A 22,042-nucleotide genomic window follows, 5' to 3' on the forward strand; every position below is an offset into this window, starting at 1 on the left:
GGCTACGTCGCCCTACGCCTTGGCCCTAGCCCTTAACCCAAATGAGTACTGAAACAGCCCGACCCCTCACATGAACACGCAAAAACAAGGCGGAGGGATTCAGCCTTGATCTTGATTGTGCAGAACTTGCAGAGTATCCTGGATTGAACCCCCTCAGCCAGACTTTACATCGGTATCAGTTTTTCTGCACACACCGTTTTGTTGAGAAAAACAGTAACTAGCATTACTCTTCTCTGTGCAATAAGCGGAAAAGTGTTTTCCCTTCGCCTCAAACCTGACAATACGACTATAGTTCTCACTCAGAGTCCCACTGCGGACGCCACATGGGTCACACTGCCATTTATTTCCACACAAGCAGCAAAGCAACACTTTTAAAGCTATTTAAAGGGAAAGAGCAAGAGTACAGGGTTTATAGCACTCCTGAGACTTCCTTCTGTCAGAACTCAAAAGCTCTGAACACAACTAACAATCACGAGCTATGACGAGTGTGGCAGGAAAAAGGAAAGTCAACATTTCCTGTTATGAGAAAACTATAGGTGTATATTTTAAGGTCTAAGCCCAGCTGATACAGGTTGTTCAGTGACACCAAACAACAAAAGATCATAAGCTCCACTTTAATTTAAAGGGGTCTACTCGGGCCATTATCTCATCGATTCATCTCGCTGTAGTCCTTAATTAGTTCTGTGCTAGGAAAAAAGCCATGCTTAGTCAGTTTCCTGTGAGCTCTGTAATGGATTTAATGTTGCACCATCAGGAGACTTGACTCCTCGTCTGCCAACTTTGTCAGGGTCTCTTGCAGGAATGAGATAACGTCACACGAGTGCTGACTCAGAGGGTCATTGTCCAACAGTTTAAAGCAGCGACGGCTGTTTAAAGGCAGTCGCACGAGATACTGCGGCAAAAAAAACTGCTGTTTGCTCCAAAAAGTCGTTGTAAAACGAAGCTGAAATGTTTCAATGTGTTTGACTTTTCCGGCTCATTTAAACTGCAAATAGATAGCAGGTAGTAGGAAGCACTGCTGCTGCCATGTGCTGTGCAGGAAATAATTCCTTTTTAATTAGGAAGAATTAGCAACACAATCTAACTCCTCAATCATTCATTCAGACTTGGGGTTGGGGGAAAAAAATGACAGGACACATTTTGTCTGGAATATAATTTGTTTTTCCACAGGACCGAGTCTATTGTCCTATCTCTGGTCGACAGCAGTGACTTATGAGAGCTGTCAGTCAAGCACAAAAACTTCATCTGACTCAGGAATCTGTTCATAAAGACGTGAAGCGAGGAAAAGGCAGCGGGAGAGACGGAGCGTCATTGTTCTGCCGCTGAGACAAATGGCTTTACAAACTTACATTTTTTTGTTATTATTTGTCCCATTGCCTCTGCCAAAAACTGTCGAGGAAGAGGGGTATTGTATTTTTGGATGCAGCACTTAGTCACAAACATATAAGGCAACGTTTGGCATCCAAGGATTTTTTTTTTTTTTTTTTTTAATTTTGAAGACGTGAAGCCTTTCTCTGCTCTGTAACAGATTGGAGTAAGACTGCTGCTAAAATGTTTTTTGAATAACCTTTAAAAATCTGTTGATGAACCAAAGGACAGAATGATTCAAACTTTGGAACAGACTTTAGTCAATACCTGCAGCTATTCTAGCAGCTCTGTGAAGCTGTGTTCACTGCAAAAAAAGTCAAAATAGTGGTCGACCGATACGGGTTTTTTAAGGCCGATACCGATTATTTTAACATCAGTCTTAACCGATCCCTGACATGTGCTGACGATTTTTTTGGGCTGATTCTTGAAGCCGATATTGCCTTTTCTCCCCCCATTTACATGATAAAAATGACACAATGATAACAAATGTTACACAAGTCTCAATTTAAACAAAAAAAGAAACATTTATTAACAAAACAAACAAAACATATTAACAGTTGGATAATTGTGTCTTTTTTGGTAATTCTATGTCTTTTTTGGTCATTTTTTGTCTTTATTTTAGTAATTTTGTGTCTTTTTTGGTCATTTTGTGTCTTTATAAGGTAATTGTGTGTCTTTTTTTGGTCATTTTGATACTGCCTCCAGCGGCCCCCAGGTAATTTGATTTTGAGACCCCTGCTCTAAACATATTCATAATGGACACATGCACATTGCTATAATACAGATCTGCGTATGGTTTAAAATATTACAATGACCCGGCCCCGGACGAGAATGGATGGATGGATTGATGGATGGACAATACCAGTACCAATACCACTACCATTAAAGTGCTATCAATACCAATAGAGTACTTTATTTGATACCAAACTTTTCCATGATGCCTTCCACTAACCCACTCTTGCACCCGTGACCTTTTAGCCTTTATGTTTTTATCTGTGCTGTGTTTTGCCGTTTTGCTTTTATTCATTTGTTTTGTAATTATTTATTTTGCTTTTGTTATTTCTGTGTAATATGTTCCCTGTGAATTCCCATGTTTTAATTTTTTTTTAAATTCAAATTATTTTAACTATTTTAATCGATTTGACCTCTTATGACATGACATTTTAGATATTTTAATATGTGATTGTGATAATTATGTGAAACACATTGGGCTACCGTTCTGTGTATGAAATGGGCTATATCAATAAACATGACTTGACTTGACTTTTGTCCTTGATTCGATGAAGGAAGCACCCAGTTGAGTAAAACTCCTCTACTCCTCCCTGTCCAAAGGATTTTTACACAAAAACCTTATTTGCTGAACCACAACTCCCTGAAATACACTGCATTCGACTTCACCAAACCACAAATAGTATGGATTGTAGCTGCTGTGCTAGTGAGCCGATCACATGCTGCATCAAATCGAAGTACACTCGCACAGTCTGGCTGTTAGAAAAAACAAATAAATAGTTGTTTCTAGTTTTTTCTAAATGTAGATATCTTTTGACTGGAGAAGTTTTAATACTACTTTTCACTTGATTATTTCTGCTGATACCCTAAAGGTACTGATCCCCAGTCTTCCTAAAACATGAATAGATAAGCCACTCATTGCTCATTGTTTCATCTCCCTAAACCAGCCTGAATTTAAATGGTTTCAGTTTCAACTACTCACTGCTCCGCTCCAAAAATATCTGTCTGAACCGTGGACAGCCCACCTCCGTCTAACCCTCCCTGAAGTGAAACAGGACCCTTCTGTGTGGAGTTTTTGTTTCCCTGAGTCACCGTTTGTAGGAGGATGAATTCGTAATTATAAGTGGTACTTCTCGTGTCCATCATCTCACATTCCTTTTCTTCTTTTCCAGAACGCAGAAGTGTCTGTGTTTGAGGTGAACATCCGGTTTGTTGGAGGTCTGCTGTCCGCCTACTACCTGTCTGGGAAAGAGGTAAGAAACATTTTTTTAAGCCTCCCTGCAGTGTTTTCTCATGCCACCTCTGCAGCAGACTCTGAGCAGAGATCTTGGCCTTGATCTGTTGGCTGATTGATGAAACAGATGTTACAGAGCGGCTGATGGATGGTGGAGAAGGAGTGATTGAACGAGGGCTTTTATGTACTCAAAATCTTTAGTAATATCCCTTTTAATCGCTTGTACAGATGAATGTGTCCCATTAGTGAGTGTCAAGGTACATTCTCTTCTTTAATATCGGCCCATCCATCTTCTTGTTTGATACCAATCAGGTTTAGGATGGCTGAAGCATTGTTCCTCTTGGTTTTTGTTTTATGTGGTGGCTGTGCAGAGGTTAAGGATACAGCAATGTTACTCTGTGTATAAAACAAAAAGATAGTATCAGATTCTTTTCTGACAGGAACGTCCTTGCATTTTGGCAAGAACAATGGAAGGTGCCTAAGATATTGAAAAACTGTCATTGTTTCACTGTTGCACAACCTGTTAACAAATGATGTATGGCTTTAAGGGGTGGGCTTTAAATCAATAACAAGGGAGTCAAACTTTCCGAGCATTTTGTGCGCTAATTTAGTTTATTGAAGTGGAAACCGTGCACACAAATGTGTTCTTTCCCCCAACAATGACTCTCAAAATTAATTAAATTCAATTTTTCGCTTGTTCACTGTTATGGTACAATGTTGCCTATGGGCAAGAAACCCCAGAAACTTCCAAAAAAATAAGTTTTTATTTGAAGAAATATTATCAATAATAATATTGATCACAGATATTCAACATACATCATTTTTCTTATTTATCTTTTCCAACTTAAGGAATAGAATCAGGTCCTTCATCCTGGAAGAGACTTTGGGTGGATGTGCTGATTATTAAGTCTATCTTAAGAGAAAAAACACTCCAAACATTCAAACAGCCCAGAATTAAATTTAACCATGTCCCCATGGTTACCAAGGATGCTATTGGAGTCTCCATAAATACATAATCATGATTATTATTATTATTATTATTAAGGTAATTACAAAAACCTGTGTAAAATAGTCATTTTTTAGATATCTTCATCAAATTTGAAATGGGGGTAGGTAATATTTTATACTTTGACCCCACTGTGTCCAGCTCATAAGTCCCAGCTATAATGATCTGCAGGCCTATATTTTCCAAAAATATACGGGCAGACAATACTCAAACAGCTTTTCCATTTTGCGGCACAAAAAATCACTCTAAATTCATTCATTTCAGTGGTACAGTGTTGCCTACAGTCAAAATTCACACAAGAAACTGGTTAAAAAATAAGGTTCCTTTTATAATGTTTTTAATTGTAAATTGTTATGTATTTTACCCTGGTGAAGCTACTGAATCTTTTTCACAAATAAATGATGTTAAAATTAGTTTAAAAAACTTTTTTTTCCCCGCTTGTTCACCGTTATGGTACAATGTTGCCTATGGGCAAGAGACCCCAAAAACTTCCCAAAAAATTAAATAATGAAAATAAACTTGTGAGTGAGAAACACACCTGAAACATGAAAATATATACAAGGTTAAAATAATACTGTAATACAAAATAAATAAAGATAAACTGAAATTAAAAAAAATAAAATTAAAATAAATAAATCAATCAATAAGAGAAAAAGTGGACATCAAGACATTACAAATAGGCATTTTGCCTTCTTTTAATTTTTAATCTTGTGAGAGGGCTGTACGTTTCTCAAAATAAGATAATAGAGGGGCCCATGCTTCATAAAATTCAATAGAAGTCTATTTTAAGAGAAAAAACACTCCCAACATTTTTTTTCCTAACTGGCATCATAATGCCTACCATAGAGGCTTAAGGTTAATTTGCAGGAACGCTATGGGGTTAAAAGATTTTCTTTTTTGAGGTGAAAGAGGAAAAAAAGGTGCTACTTTATCAGCCTTGAGGAGAAAAATCTGTTCTGAAGTGTCAAATTATTCCTCCAGATTTGCTTTATTCAGAAAAATGAGCGAGCAGAGAGAATCCACGGGGGGCTTCTCACTTTACTCATGGCGCCGCTCCTGCTGCATCTATGTTCATGTGAATCTGTTTAGTGACAAGAGGCTGTGAAAATGACATCAGCGGGGTATTACGGCGAGATCGTGTTCCGCACTGCCAATGCAGGGACTTTGTGTTAAACTCACTTTTCCTTAATATCTTCTTTCTGTCTTTTAATTACACGCCTCAGTCTCTTAATGCATGATAAGACCGCACCAAAAATCCCTTTTATAAACCCCTAAAACCCCGTACCTGAAAGATCTTTAGAGCGAATTTCTATACTGACAAGCTGGATTTCACTTATAGTCACTTTTTTCTCCACTGCTCTTGACACTTCTAGTGTAATCTGTACTTTAATACACATACACACACACTATCCTAATCTACAGCATCAGCGTAGCGGTGAGTGAACCAGACTTGTGAGGCTAAGTGCTTCTTTATTAGCGAGCGGAGATAGTGCAGGAAGGAGTCAGACTGGGAGTTCTCTGATAGCAAAACCCATTTCCAACCTCAATGAACATCTCAGCGCTTCAACACACACAAAAAAAAAGTCTGAAGGAACAGTATTTCTTATTTTGCAAGTGCTCAAAGTGTTTGAGGCTTTAAATTGACAATAATATCACTAACTAGAAGTGCAGCCAGTGCGGATCTCCGCCAGACACTGAAAATCTCCTGCATAGCTCTGATTGATCCAAACTCTGCTCAGAAAACAAACATTTTACAAGTCGTCGCTTGTTGTCTTGCAGACAGATCTGACAGAGCGTGAATTCAGACTTTTTACACATTGGCATCATGATATTGCTATTTCAGAATCCTTTTTAGCCGTTTACTGCAATAAATTCACAGCAAAGTCTGTTTATTTTTGGATTCATAATACTGGACTAGCACCAGCATAGCCAAGTTTGTGTCAAATTCCATTCAGAAAACAAGCATTTTCAAAGTTCTTTGTTTGTTATCTTGCAGACAGACCTTAAAAAGCATGAAGTTTAACTTTTTTTTATAAATCAGCAACATGTTATATATATTTTGACATGCTTTTGACCCATTTATTGCAGTTAAATTACATCAAAATCTGTTTATTTTTTGATTCATGCTACTGGACTAGCACGAGCAAAGCCCAGATTGTATCGAACTCCATTCAGAAATCAAGCATTTTAAAAGTTCTTTGTTTGTTATCTTGCAGACAGACCTTGAAAAGCATGAAGTTTAACTTTTTTTTATAAATCAGCAACATGTTATATATATTTTGGCATACTTTTGACCCATTTATTGCAGTTAAATTACTGCAAAATCAGTTTATTATTGAATTCATACTACTGGACTTGGCGTAGCAATAGCATAGCCCTGATTGTGTTGAACTCCATTCAGAAAACAAGCATATTAAAGGTTATTTATTTGATGTCTCGCTGAAAGACCTGAAAAAGCATGAATTTGGACTTTTTATGAATCAGCAACATGTTATATATATTTTGGCATACTTCTAACTAGGGCTGGGCGATGTGGACCAAAAGTCATATCCCGACATATTTAGGCTGAATATTGATATACGATATGTATATATCCCGGTATATTTTTATTGCAAAGTGAGAGCAAATGTTCAGTCAAAGCGAAAATATGACATGTCAAGTAGTTTTATTGAAACCGTTTATTTAAGTGAACATAAATACTGTATAACAGGAGTACCTTTTTTTAAAAAAAGCAAAGCTCCATAAAGTGCACATTTAAATAAAAAAAAAGTATCTTAAATAGAAATTGCCTATGAAATAAAATAGGATCTTTTTCTGGAAAAAAATATATTTATATGAGAAAAGAATTACAAACATTACTAAATGTTTGTTCGTTAAAACTAAATATGACAAACCCTAGTAGGGGCAGCATTTATATATAAAGAAAGAAAACATTTTTAACTATATTGATATATGCGATATGGTCTAATTCCATATCACATTTGAAAATATATCGATATATTTTTTCTATCGATATATTGCCCAGCCCTACTTTTGACCCATTTATTGCAGTTAAATCACAGCAAAATCAGTTTATTCTGGGTTCATACCAATGTTGTGGCGTCGTTTTGGGATCAGATTCATTTCCCAAAGGGCTTTATTGATCAAAAGTGGCAGGAAAAATTACAATATTTCACCTCAAAATGTCTTTAAATCCAAGACGATGTCTCTAAAATAGCTTGTTTTGTCCACCAAAAAGTGTAGAACACAAAGTAATAAAGTTAACTATCACATTAGAGAAAGTAATGCAACAAATCTTCACATTTTAGAAGCTGCAACTAGAGACTCATTAGCATTTTGGGCTTGAAAAATGTCTTGAATGATTAAACAGTTGGATCAATACAGGATGAAGAATTACTGGCACCGGTTGCTTTATTATCAGCCGTGTGATGAAGTTCCAAAGAAGTCAACAATTAATAAAACAAACAATGACTCATGTTAAAGCAGCAAACTGTAGTTCAGCCAAAGCAAACATATTTCAAAGGAAACAACTGAGCTTCCCACTTCATCTTCATTGGCATACACTATCATGACAAAGCTGCTTGCAGATCATCTGAACTGTGTGACAAGTGTGTGACAAGTGTGAAACACTGGAGGCCAGCAGTGACTCCTCATCATTTCTCAGCAGTCGCCCCTCAGCTCCGTTTCTTTTTTATGAGTCAATCAGTTCAAGACTTCCTCTTGGATTTCATGGGAGCCTTGAGAGGTCGCTGTCCTTCAGCTGCTGGTCAGGGTCCCCTGAAGGAGGCACGAGGTGGATAGATGGGTGGTGCTGAGGGCGTCTTTCGGGGTAAAAGAACAAACGTCATCAATGCGTGCTGCTTCCAGTGACCTTAAAATGTTTGCTTTGACCAACAAAGAGACAGAAACAGAAAGATATTCACTTCGCAGTCACATCACTGAAAGAAAATGGTGGAAACGGGTTGTATTTTTGCCTAAAATGATCTATTGTTAAAGAACTTTTTGAAAGTGTTCCATTTCTAATTCTTTAAAGAACTACAAAGTGATGAATCATGTCCTTTTACTTTATGTAGCATGGAGAGAAGACCACAGCAAGGTTGTTCTCCAAATGAAACAATTGTTAAATAACTCATGTGTCTCTTAGCCCTCTTAAGACCGCAGCTTCATCTCTCACTTGACACTCGAGTGACTCTTCTTCAACAGCTTTACAACTTAAAACCCAGAATATGACCTCACCAATGTCAATACATTGATAACTCAATAAAAAAAAATGTTTCCCTTTCCCACACTTTTATTAAAATAGTTTCTCATGTATTTTGCTTCAGTTTACTAATTTTTTATTTGAAAGTGGGGAGTTGGACAATCAGTATGTTTACATGACACATGAAAAAAATGAATTATTGCCTTTATCCGACTATAACTGGACAACTGAAGTGCATGTAATCGTGTCAGTTCGACTAATGTCGGAGTTCTCCAACTCAGATTAAGACAACCAGATAATGCGATTGGAATAGGATTTTCACCGGCATGTATGACAAGACAACACATGTACAACACCCCGCACTGGCGTATGACCCCGGAACAAAAACATTCGCAGTAGCCGGTTGCAGTAGCCGGTCACATTAGCCTGTTGCAGTAGCCTGACGCATTAGCCGGTCGCATTAGCTTGTCGCAGTAGCCGGTCACATTAGCCTGTCGCATTAGCCGGTCACATTAGCCTGTCGCATTAGCCGGTCACATTAGCCGGTCCCATTCGCCGGTCACATTAGCCGGTCGCAGTAGCCGGTCACATTAGTCTGTCGCATTAGCCGGTCACATTAGCCTGTCGCAGTAGCCGGTCACATTAGCCTGTCGCAGTAGCCGGTCACATTAGCCGGTCGCATTAGCCGGTCGCAGTAGCCGGTCACATTAGCCTGTCGCAGTAGCCGGTCGCATTAGCCGGTCGCATTAACCACACATTAGCCGGTTGCAGTAGCCGGTCACATTAGCCGGTCGCATTAACCACACATTAGCCGGACGCAGTAGCCGGTCACGTTAGCTGGTCACATTAGCCGGTCGCACTAACCACACATTAGCCGGTCACATTAGCCGGTCACATTATCCTGAAACCTGCTCACTCGAGCATCTATAACGTTAACGATCAATTAATTGATTGATCGCTATGTTTTTAGACATACTCCAGACATGCATACATGGGCAAAATAAAAGATATATATGCAGTACTGTGCAAAAGTCTTGTTTTGATAATGGACGCTTTAATTTGAAAGGACAAGAGACTTCCTGTCGATGCTAAAACTAAATCAAATGAGGTGATGCTGTAAAGATAACATCAAGGACTTCAATGTTTTATGTTGTTTCTTTTGTCTTCCCTCTCCCTCGCTCTTTAAGTTAAATCACTCCCTGGTGGGTAAGATGTTTTATTGCTTTTGTAAAATCCACTCACAATGTCATGCCGGTAGATATTGTTGTGCAGTGCAGACTATGACGTGTTTTGTCTCTTTATTAAATGCCACAACGTTAAATTCCAAGTGATCAACCACATTCTTAACAGCCATTAATCGATCATCAATTAATTGTTCACATCTCTTTTTGAGACACCAGTTCGCCTCACTGTGAAGTTATCTGATGTCTGCCGGACTGAAAGTCTCCAAATGAGGAGCACGATGGACTGGTCTCCCAGTCAGAACTGACGTATATTTGCAGTGTATCTTTCATTTGTGAAAGCAACCAGCAGTTGGTGTTGAGATCTATCTTTCCTGCCGTGACTATCTTGGCTTTTAGCTCATCCTTCTGTTCCTCAAAGCGTTTTTTAATGGGTTCAGTCACAGTAGCTCTGAGATACTGTACAAGCTTTTTGAATCCTTCACCTTGTACGGCAGTGATAGCCATCATATTGGTCTCAATCATTTGGCACATCAGCTGGATGATGGCTCATCATCTCTCCAAAGCTAGCATAGCTTGATGTTTGGCTGCGAGCCCGTCTGCTTTGTTCTTACTGTGGTGCAGCATGGTGCTAGAACTACAACTAAACTGAAGAGAAGCATCACACGGTTTATATTTCACTTTGTTGTCTTTCTGGAGGAAAATGGTCCCACACCAAGCTTCATTTTAAGCTTGAAATCTTTAGTTTGATGTGTATAGATACTAGTCTATAGACTGGCATGGTGAAAAATATTCTTTGTGGTTACCTGAGGATTGGTTAACCCTTCCCTTACTGTCATACGTGTAAAATTTGACTTTGCACACTTGCAAAAACTCATTTTTGTTTTTTCAGATGAGCTCTCCAGTTTCCCTCTCTCACGTTGTAAAAACCAGTACTTTTGGAAACACACTCATGATAAAAGCTCTTCCAGATAAAGTGGAGCTGCACTGCTGGTACATTTTGATATTTTTGTAATAAAATGGACTAATTGAACAGTGGTCAGGCATTATGTAACTCTCCCATTTGGAGTATCTATTAGATGAGAGTGTACCTGACCTCCTGAGAAGATGTTCAGCCCTCGTAGCCAAAGAGACCACTGAGCAGAATGAGGCTGTCAGCTGAATAGAAAGAATTAGATGTGACCTTAGAAACTATTCAGCCTCTTGACTTCTTCTGCATTCTGTAGTGTTGCTGTCTGAATTTAAAATGGCTTCATTAGAGATGGGAGGCTCTGTCAACAGCGGGCCCATTAAATCTACTCCACAACCTTCAGCTAAACATGAAACTTCCTTCGACAGCGTTATAGTATCTGCCCTGTAACATTTTGTATACTACATTGCATGAACTGAATTAATGAAATTTGATTGGAACATGTTGTAGAGACATCGATACGACCTTCTGATGAATTTTGATCAATTCATTCATTTCTATTCAGAGAGCCATTGCAGAGACATAAAATAAATGTCTGAAATAGCTGTAAAAGTTTGTTAATTCCATTTGAAGGAAGGTTATATTATTTAATTATTTCATTTGTATGGTTGATGTATGCTTATGCAATGGTTGAGTGTTCATATGACATTGAATGACTGAGTACTTATTTCTTTTATGGTTTTTTCAAGTATGGCTCAAGAGGGGGAATAAATATCGCCAAGAACAAAACCATCGGCTTCAGCTATCAGCCAAATTATTACCTTAAACTTGGGTATTGGTGCATCTTGGGGTGGGAATCCTTATTACGATTTGACTCTGGTTCAAAGGGCTACCATGTTATCATTAAGAAATTGACTATGCATCTTTTTGACTGCAAGTTTGGGATTTTTCTACATGATTTTTTCTTCCATGCGCTAACTTTAAAGCTAGTTTGTACCAATTGGATGATATCCACCTCGGTTTGCTCATGCTCAGCCATCCTCCAAAAACTCCAGAAGTTGCAGAGCTTTGGTCATAAACTAACACACACATTTAGGTCTGTTACTGTACGTTTTTGCCATTTGGTTGGTTCTGTTGTAAAGAACTTACAGCCCGGTCTTTGGTTGGCTTTTAAATATCTAATTTTGACTTCTCTCCATTGAGACGTAATCTTCCAAGAGAGAATCTATTCCTTACTCATCCATAATCAGCACACCATCCCTGATCTCCCATGCTGTCAGCAGTCTTACCTGCACAGAATTTCGCACTTCTGTTTACAAGCTGAATTTTGGAAATTCGGCAAGTTTTGGTTGATTGAGGATGACGGATAAGGAGTCAAAGAGGCGTCACTCCGTCTTTCTCCCGGTAGGTCCTAGTCTGGCTACGGCTCAAAGAGACCTCAGGCCTTTGATGAAAATTTTATCAGTAAAAGTACACCTGGTACTGGTTGTATGCACCATACTGCTCGGCTTTTAACATCCACAGCATGTAACCTCATCCTCTGGAGGAATGGAAGAAGGGAAGCACTGTAGGAATGTAGGACGTAAACAACATACAGAGAGATGAACAAAGTGAAAGGCTTCCAGTTATTCTACCAATCAAAGCTAAGTGCTTCAAGGAGGGAAGGGTAGAGAGAGGACAGACAGCAGCAAGAATGAAAGACAAAAAGCCAGAGAGAGGAAAAAGGAAGAAGAAGAAAGTGCATGAAGGAAGAAATTGGAGGGGAAAAAGGGGGAAACCTGGAAGAAGATTGATATTAAAAGGAAGAAAATGGAGAGATGGATGCACAGTTCTTTATTACATACAAACTATATGCACCAGTACTATATTTTATTTCTTCATAGCTAATGTTTTTGTAGTTTATATCCAAGAAATCAACCTACTGAACTTTCTTATACCACAGGAAATTTTTACGTACATACTGACGTCAATCAGACAATAACTTTAGACTTATTTTTTAGTTTATTTTTAGATATGTTCTTGGAGCACCATCACCTACATTAAAAGGTTTCCAGCTGTGAGCTCCTATATTCCCTTTGTATATTCCCTTTTAGTAGAACGCTTGAAAATCAAAAGTTTTTAGCAGGCGTGGAGATATTTGAACCCTTTTCCAGTGTAAACAAACAATCTCATAACCTTCTGAGAATAAGAGTGTGGTGTGAATTTATGATGCAGCTCAGAAGTATAACATGAGTTAGGAATTAAGAGAAATGGAAATGATAAATACTTTAAATGAAAAGGGAATAAGAACTGGATTATGAAGAAAAGGGAAGGAACAATAAAATAAGTAAAGTAAGATGGGAAGAAATGAAGACAGAAAGCAATAAAAGACATCTATAATCACTTTCATCACCAACAAAACCATCATGAAGTAATTGTACTGTGTAAAAGAAAAATAAATCACAACACAGTGGGCACAAATCAACACATCTTCACTGGGAAGATCTGCATTTAAAATTGTCTGTCATTCATAATGAGAGGAGATTTTCATCCTCCATCCAAACCCCCATCCTTATCCTGGAATGATTATAACGAACAACAATGATGATGCTTGATTGTGATGAAAACTAATCCCAATCTCCTTTAGTTGTGTCTGACAGAGTAATCTGCTGATGGCAGGGATGAATGTCCCAGCTGCCTCACTTATCCCTTAGAACAACCCAGATTAATGTGAAAATCCTGTCACTGGAGAACCACAGCAGAGGTTTGATACTCAGGTGTTTTACGGACCTCCTTTAGATACAGAATATGCATTATGGTGAAATTCCAGCCAGTGGTTTAAATTCTCAGGGTAGGGCTGCACAATTAATCGAATTTGAATCCTGATCACGATTTTGGCCTCCACGATCAAATTGACCTGATCATCGGCGATATTTCCATTTTAAAATGCGGCGCTCCTGCATATCTAAACAAACACTTTCTACACCAGTAGTCCACCAACCACCCCCGGGGCAGGGCAGTTTTTCTCCCCTGAAAAAAGCCTGGTTGCTGATTGGATAGAACGCCAAGCAGGATGTGACGTAGTACTCAACGGCACAACAAAATGCGCCATTTGGAGCAGCTGTGGCTCAGTTGGTAGAGCAGGCTACCCACCGATCGGAGGGTTGGTGGTTCGATCCCTGACCATGGCAGCCTACATGTCGAAGTATCCTTGAGCAAGATACTGAACTCCAAATTGCTCCCGATGCTGTGTTCATTGGTGTGAGAATGAATTCCCAATGGTGACAGGTGGCACCGTTTAAGGTAGTCTCTGCCACCAGTATGAATGTGTGTGTGAACGGGTGACAGTCTGTAGTGTAAAGCGATTTGAGTGGTGGCAAAGCGACTAGAAAAGTGATATATAAGTGCAGGACCATTTACCATTTACCATTTGCAGGTCCGTTTGTATAAGCCGGCGAAGCAGTGTTGCCAACTTAGCAACTTTGTTTCTATATTTAGCGACTTTCCAGACCCCCTTAGTGACAATTTTTTTAAAAAGCTACTGGCGTCAAATGGTGTTATTGGAGACTCCTTCTTACTCTTCTTTACGAGCCACGGGGGCCGGCGGCTGGTTAAGAAGAGTAAGCACAAGTCAAAGCGGCACAGTCCTCCTGCAGTAGTCTTTCCCAGCTGCAGAGCCAGAGGGGATGTTTGCGTCTAGTCTGCAAATTGCTAATAGGCTAACAGTTAGCTCTGTAGCAGTATAGTGTATATATGCTGCTGCTGCAGGAGGTGTTCACTTAGTGATCTGTTTGTTTACAACAAGCACCAGACACTCTGTACAGACACTAAAAACTGTTCCTATTGTTTGTTTAAAAGTAGTGCAATAAAATACAGATGTTGTTCCCTAACATGATGAATAACCGTGATTAATAATCATGATTACAATATTGATCAAAATAATCGTGATTATCATTTTGGCCATAATCCTGCAGCCCTATTTTAGGGTGTCATAGAATCATGTTGAACTGGTTGATTCACTATGGGAAAATGCTTTCTCAACAAAACCCTTGTGTCAGTGTTCAACACATGAGAAGAGAGAAATTGAATAACTGAGTGAACCTTGAAAAGTGCACCTCTTGTATATGGAGTCAGACTACCTGTTTAACAGGTAGAGGTAAAATACAGAATCTGAATGCAACAGCTCAAGATTTCAGTATTGAAGTGTTCTGTAAGTTTCTGTTTGAGGTATTGAATGGTCACATTTGAGCAGGCTTTGTTTGACTGCAGGTAAAAGAAGAAGCAATATACAGCCGCTGAAATTCAAGGACGGAACCCACCAGTTATCTTCCCACAGCAATACATTTTTAATAAGCTTATTTATAAACATCTGCAAGGAAACAATCCAGTCGCAGTCATTGTCTCTCAACTCCAACTCCATTCTCGTGTCCCAAGTTGCTGATCAGACTGTAAACAATGACTGGCACACTGAAAAGGAAATGTTGTCCCGGATATCCATTATTGGTTATCCGGATATCCACTGGCTACACCAGGACACCATGAAATACTGGCACATGCTGCCACAAGTGAATATATCTAGAAATATTAAGTCTGTATAGTGTACATCCAAAGAGTTGCTCATTGCTTCATTCTAGTTATAATCATTCCCCCTTTCTAAACTGACAGATTTTAATTTTTCCCTTCTTACCAAAGTGCTTTCTAAAGTTCAATCAAAAAGCAAACTTGTATTTATTTTAGACATTTTATTAAATGTCTCTGTAATGGCTCTCTGAATAGAGATAGACTTCATCAAAATTATAACTAAACACCGTAAGAAATTGGGTACAAAACTTGCAGTCCTTCTTTCCGACCAAAATGCTTTCTAAAGTTTCAGCTAAAGCAAATACAGAGCTCCACTTGTCTTTGACTCAGACATATTTCGTGCCCACTTTCTAAAATGATGGTACTTTTAGTACAAGATTTCTTCCAGACAGTTATTCCTTGTTGAGCTGCTGCAGAGGGATACATGTCCTGGTTGTGTGTCCAGAATATTTCTTGTAATGACTTTTGGTTACACAAAGAACATGAGCTTGACTTGACTTGACGTAACATTGACAACAAACCTAAACACGAATGCCAAGACAAAGATATCCTCTCGATTGGAGTACGTCAAACTTTTCTTCCTAATGAAATGGTTCGTTTAAGGACAAATGTAGGAGTCAATAAACCATACCATAAGGAATACAGGAAACAGATCTTTTGTCTCTGTTGTTCCGCTGTTTAGCCAGATATATGAATGGCCATTGGCAAACAATAAAACTCAATGTGGCGTTCTAGTAATTGCATTTGGCTTTCGTTTCAAGACACAAAAAAACGTTGTTGCTTGCCACTGGACCACTGCACAGGTCTGCGTTTGACTGATTCGGTTTGGCACTCTCCAGTTGTTCCATGGATTTCTGTGGCATGGACAACAGGAATTAAGCTGAACTTGAGGTTCCTGTTGCCAGGCCTTGATTCATTTTCTTTTTATTGTCAGTGATTGATCAGATTGCACATGAAGCCGCACAGCCTGGCTCGGGACAAATCTGTGTTCGAGACACAGCACGACTTTGCCAATTCCTTCTGCTAATTGATTGGTTTCCATTAAGACTGCTTGTCCCAAAGTTCTATTCACAAACCTCAGCGCACTGTGATCTGCAATCAGGCAGGCATTCATCTGTCACTTTTATGCTCGGCCTTCATGATAAAATCACACAATTACACGTAGGGTTTCTAAACAGACTGTGAGTGGACTATGGTCGGGGTCCTTGAAGCTTTCAGAACTAATTAGGATTCAGTCTCACCAATGATTTCAGGGTCATTGAAGGATACTGGTGCTGCTGCCATGCAGACTTATGTGATTAGACTTTGATTAGACCATTTTTCTACCTTAATTGCTGCGGTGCCAAGAAGACATATCAACATTAGGATTTATTCTTCAATTCTTAACCTGATCTAGTGTTGTTATGCCTTCATCACTTATGTCCCTTTCTGATATTTCTGTACTTCCAAGGCAGTTATTCACCCACCACAAACATGATCTCGTCCTTTGAAATACATCAACATAGAAAAGTTATCATTCATCGTGCCGCCTGCAATTGGAGACTTATCTCAATGTGCTGATGTTCATACAAAGTAGCATGTTTGCAATATATGATATGTATATCTTCCAGTCGGTATCTTGCATCCGTGGTCAGTGTACTATGACATAAAAGCAGCATTAAACAGCAATAGATATGCAGATAAGTTTAATGCAGAGAAACCAGGAGGCAGATTGTGACTGACAGGCTCAGAGACAGGTAGGCAGTTCTTGCAGTGAAGTTTGGAAGCAGCAGGAAGTCTGGATGTACACAGTGTTTTGATGTGTTGCTGCACCATATGGCTGACAGGGTGGCAACTTGAACATCTGCTTGCATAAAAAAAAACACATTATGTGCCTCCTTTACTTTATTTTCTCACAAGTTCTGGGGCCAGCTTCGTGAGTATTTCAGCTAAGTAAGAAACAGCCACATATGCTTGATTATTATTATCATTAGTTGTCATTTGTAGCTTTTCTGCAGTTCTACAAATCCACATTTCAACTTTTGATTTTAATCCTTGTGTGTATTAGATGTCAAAAATGGCCCTCCACTATGTTTAAAAGCATATTAAACCTTCTTAATTATCTTTTTTCAACTCGAAAAAAGATCATTAAAAGTGACTTTTCCTGAATGACCCCAACATGAGAAAAAGTAAAACATTGCCTTTGTTCATATTTCCATGAAATCTGTACACCAACGGGGTACATCTTGTCTTAGGGGTCATTTTAGACCACAAAAACCATAAAAACCATGCACGTACGCTTGCTTAAAAAATATGTTTATCATACAGTGACTTTAGCAATAAAATAAATAAATAAAAACCTACTTTAGTAAACCTGTAAACCAATTATGACAGGTGTGTTGTAATAAAAATGAGTTAATTCTCCTGAATAAATCCAGTTTTTCTTCACTGTAAAGAGGTAAAACCTAGATATTCACAAGGTTCGTGGTTGTTTTTTCATGCAAAATAGATTTGGGTTTTAAAATTCATTGAAGGTGGGCCATTTTTTACCCTTAGGATGAGTGGTACATACAGAAAGTTAAGACAACAAAAGGGTTAAAGTCACAAGTTGATTACATTTTTTTTCAGCAGTGAAGGTGAAACAATTCTAATCTAATCTTGATCATTATAATCATTGGTTTTATGCCCTAACAACTGTCACTTACATTTCAAAATCTTCTCCTTCTTTTAAAAGCTGGAACAAATGATCTAAAGCGTAATATAACCGCCACTTTTTGAGAATGTACCACACCATATTTTCAAATTAAAATAATTGTTATTCTTGCTTTTTCATTGCTTAAATTCAAAGCTCCTACGTATTGTTTGTCCACTTCAACAACAACAGCAGGAAGTCAATTTGACATACACATGAATGAGACCTTTCATCTTCCTCTCCAGGGCATAGTCATCCCCAAAAAAACAATGTTAGGATCTCGAGTGTGAGAACCAATTAAATGTTTCATGTCCAAACAAACTAAAACAAGTTGCGTGCTGTCAGCAGTTTGTTTACTCGGGGCTCTAATGTTAAAGTGTGATTCATAACATTTACTGTTTGCCCTGAGTGAATAGATAATGACTAATGAATAAAATGAGGTTAAGCCAGTTATGGGCTTCCTCATCCTGGGATTCAGGGTCCGCCAGTGGCTAAAAAACACAAGTGTGAAAAGCCTTAATGTGACGAGGCCTGAAAGCTGGCCTCCTCACTCCACCACTGGTACCGACTCTGCCTCCCTGCCTGATGTGTCCACCTCCAGCTCTACATGGAGGTGTTAAAAATACCCATAACAAGCACCCCTCTGGAACTACATAATGATATTTTTAATGAGTGAGCATGACTGAACAAAAACTCTGTGCAACTTTACCAAGAGCACAGTCTCACATGTTGGATTTTTTTGTTAATTAGGAGGGAACGTGGTGTCTGACATGCCGAAATGTGTCTGTTGAGATTAGATTAGATCATTAGATTAGATTAGATTAGATTAGATTAGATTAGATTCAACTTTATTGTCATTGCACATGTCACAAGTACAAAGCAACGAAATGCAGATAGCATCTAACCAGAAGTGCTTAAGCAGTAATTAAGTGAATCATATTGCAATATATACAGCAATGAATTGTATAAAAATGCAGTATATATAGGTGTAGATTATATCATAAATAAAAAAACAATAATAATAAATAAATAAATAAATTAAAAAAATGCACATCTAGTGCAAGTAGATATAGTTCAGCTTTTCAGTTCAGCTTTTTTTATTTCGAACACGTGCGAGTATCACAACAAAGTAAACTCAAAAACAAACAAATCCAATGAGAATAATTAAAACAAAAAAATATGAAAATAAATAGATTAAATAAACTACATTCCTAAATATATATATATATATATATATATATATATATATATATATATATATATATATATATATATATATATATATATATATATATATTTCCTGCTTAAAAAGAGTTGAAATCACAAGAAACTGCCAAAATGAAAAGAAAATAGTTGAAGTCACATGAAAAGAGTCAAAATGACAAAAAAAAAATTGAAATCACAAGATGAAGTCAAAATAACAGAAAATAGTTATAAAAAAACGTGATAACTATATATATATATATATATATATATATATATATATATATATATACAAAGTAGTGCAAATGAAGGATACATTATGTTCTGTCTCTGCTGCCCTCATTTGTCCTCAATTAACATGCATCACACTGTAATTAGACTGAGCCAAAAAAAGCAACCAGATCCAGATGCTCTTGCACTGGAAACACACTGGACGGTCCCGCCACACAAACCACGTCTGGAGGCTGAGAACACCAAATAAGATGAGTGAAGGAATTATCTAAGAGGCATAAATGGATGGAGGAATGTAGTCCAGCTCCTCGCCAGGGGCCCAGATAATGGAAAATACATCAGACAGGGAAGATGACAATAGGTGGATGGCTGGCATGAGGTAATGGTTTTACATTGAGGAGGAGAAGAATGACTTAGTGAGACGAGGATCGGGTGAGACAGGAAGCTGCAGGGGAATAGCAGACTGTCTCTCTTCTTATATCTTGTAGATGTGGATGACGGTAGTCTTTTGTAAGATGTTGAGCATTTTCTTGTCCACAACAATCCCTCCTGGGAGCCTGCTGTCAGCTTCCCTCTAAAGTTCTGGCTTGGAACTCCATGCCAGTTTTTGTTTGATGATGATAGTCCGAGTAAAACCAGAGAAAAGGCCAATATATGTACTTTTTAAATAAAGAACTAGGTGTCACGTTAATTCTACCTCTTATATTTTATATTTGCAACCTGTGTTCACATTTGCATTGTTTAAGTTTTTTTTTATTGAGCATGATTTTAAAAGGGAAAAATATAATTTTCAAAATCTGATTTTATGTTATTTTGGGTTTAAAATGTTGATTCAGTGAGTAAAAGTGAAAAAATGATTTTCAGGTCATTAGGGTTGCAAAATTCTGGGAATTCTCAAAGTTGAAACTTTCAATGGGAATAAATGGGACTTTATGGGAATAAAGAGGGAATTTACAAAATTGGAAGTTGGACCTTAACAGGGAACTTGAATATAGTTTGGGAAAATACATTTCAGCAAAATCTTGACTAAAACAACCAGATTCCATGCAAGTACACCTGAATATCTGCTATTCCTCAATCACATGAACACAGCACACTGCTTACTGCAGGGCTGCTGAGGCCACGCCCCCAGAATGAGGCCACGCCCCCTACATGCACTGAGCATTCCTCCATCACATGTTCAACTCAACATTTACAGATTCAATTGGGCTTTTTTTTGGAAGGGGGGTCATTCTGTCCAATAAAATGATTAACACTTGATGAAGTTCTGATTACTAATAAAAAATACTGTCATGTTTTTGTTTTTTTTAATATTTCACAAATTCCCCAGCTTAACTTCCAATGGAACATTTCTGGAAATTTACTCCTTTGCAACCCTAAAGGTCATATATGTGAGGCTGTGCTGAAAAAAAAGATTCCAACATGTCATAGTAAACATTTTTTTATCCTATTTATCACATACCAGGGATCATGGATCAGTTTGCATATGTAAAAATACTTGAAGAGGTCATGTTGCCTTATGCTGAAGAGGACATGCCATTGAAATGGGTGTTTCAACCAGACAATGACCCCAAACACACTAGTAAACCAGCAAAATCTTGGTTCCAAACCAACAACATTGATGTTATGGAGTGGACCTTAATCCAATTGGGAATTTATGGAGTGACATCAAAAATGCTGTTTCTGAAGCAAAACCAAGAAATGTAAATGAATTGCTGAATGTTGTTAGAGAATCTTGGAGTGGAATAACAGCTGAAAGGTGCCACAAGTTGGTTGACTCCATGCCACACAGATGTGAAGCAGTTATAAAAAACTGTGGTCATACAACTAAATATTAGTTTAGTGACTCACAGGATTGATAAATCCTAGAAACAAAAAAGTTTCTACAAAATAGTTTTGAGTTTGTAAAGTCAACGGCAGACACTGCTATATTTCTGAACACACCCCTTTCAACTAATTGCCCAATTGCACAGCCTTAAGAGCTGCATATCACCAATGCTGGGTCTTGTTGGTTTTCTGAGAATCTACTGCACCTACTGGTACCTTGTTTGCCATGTAGCAATAAAAAATATACTAAAAACCTGGATTCATCTGGTTAGTCACATTGGACTGAACACTACTGTATATACATGCAGAAAGTAATGGATAAAAAAATAGCCCAAGCTTCCAAAGGGTTAAAGCATTTGATTATAACTTTTGAACGGGTATTTTCTACAAGGCTCATGTGGTCGGATTTAGACGTGAGACTCCTCTTAATCTCCGGCTTCAACTGAATGTAGAGTGGACACCTACAGGCGCAATCACACAAACACGTGTGACACAAACACACACAAGCATGAGGCCGAGGCAGCCAAGAGCAACCCTCAGAGACAGACCCCCTCCTGAGACTGTGACGTCCAATCAGACACCCATCGACCATGACACACACACACACACACACACACACACACACACACATCCACAGCTTTCTATTTACTCCATCCCACTTCATTGTGCAGCCAGCAAAGAAAGCTGGATCTTGACACTTTAATGCTCGTTTTATACGTTTTATAGCAGATTATTTTGGTGTCTCAGTGGATAGAGCGAGGCTCTTACACACAGGGTTCAGGTTTGATTTCCATTGGGACCTGTTATGCTAAAAATACATGCACTGTAGATTACTTTAGATAGACTTGAAAGCATCCAGCAAATGGTGAAGTCTTGTATGATTGTCACACGCGTTTTTCTCTTCACAAATATGTTAGTGAA

At 38.2% G+C, this 22,042-nt stretch overlaps 1 protein-coding gene across 1 annotated transcript in view; it reads left to right on the forward strand.

Annotated features, from left to right (window-relative positions):
- The window catches only part of man1a1 (mannosidase, alpha, class 1A, member 1), a 240,702-nt gene that overhangs the window by 105,162 nt on the left and 113,498 nt on the right, over positions 1 to 22,042 (forward strand). The window contains exon 4 of the mRNA XM_059356154.1: positions 3,270 to 3,350. Coding sequence (XP_059212137.1) covers positions 3,270 to 3,350 — 81 coding nt within the window. The remainder of the gene's footprint in view (positions 1 to 3,269; positions 3,351 to 22,042) is intronic.

Source organism: Centropristis striata, chromosome 18 (genome assembly GCF_030273125.1).
Source record: "Centropristis striata isolate RG_2023a ecotype Rhode Island chromosome 18, C.striata_1.0, whole genome shotgun sequence".
In the NCBI taxonomy this organism is placed as follows: domain Eukaryota; kingdom Metazoa; phylum Chordata; class Actinopteri; order Perciformes; family Serranidae; genus Centropristis; species Centropristis striata.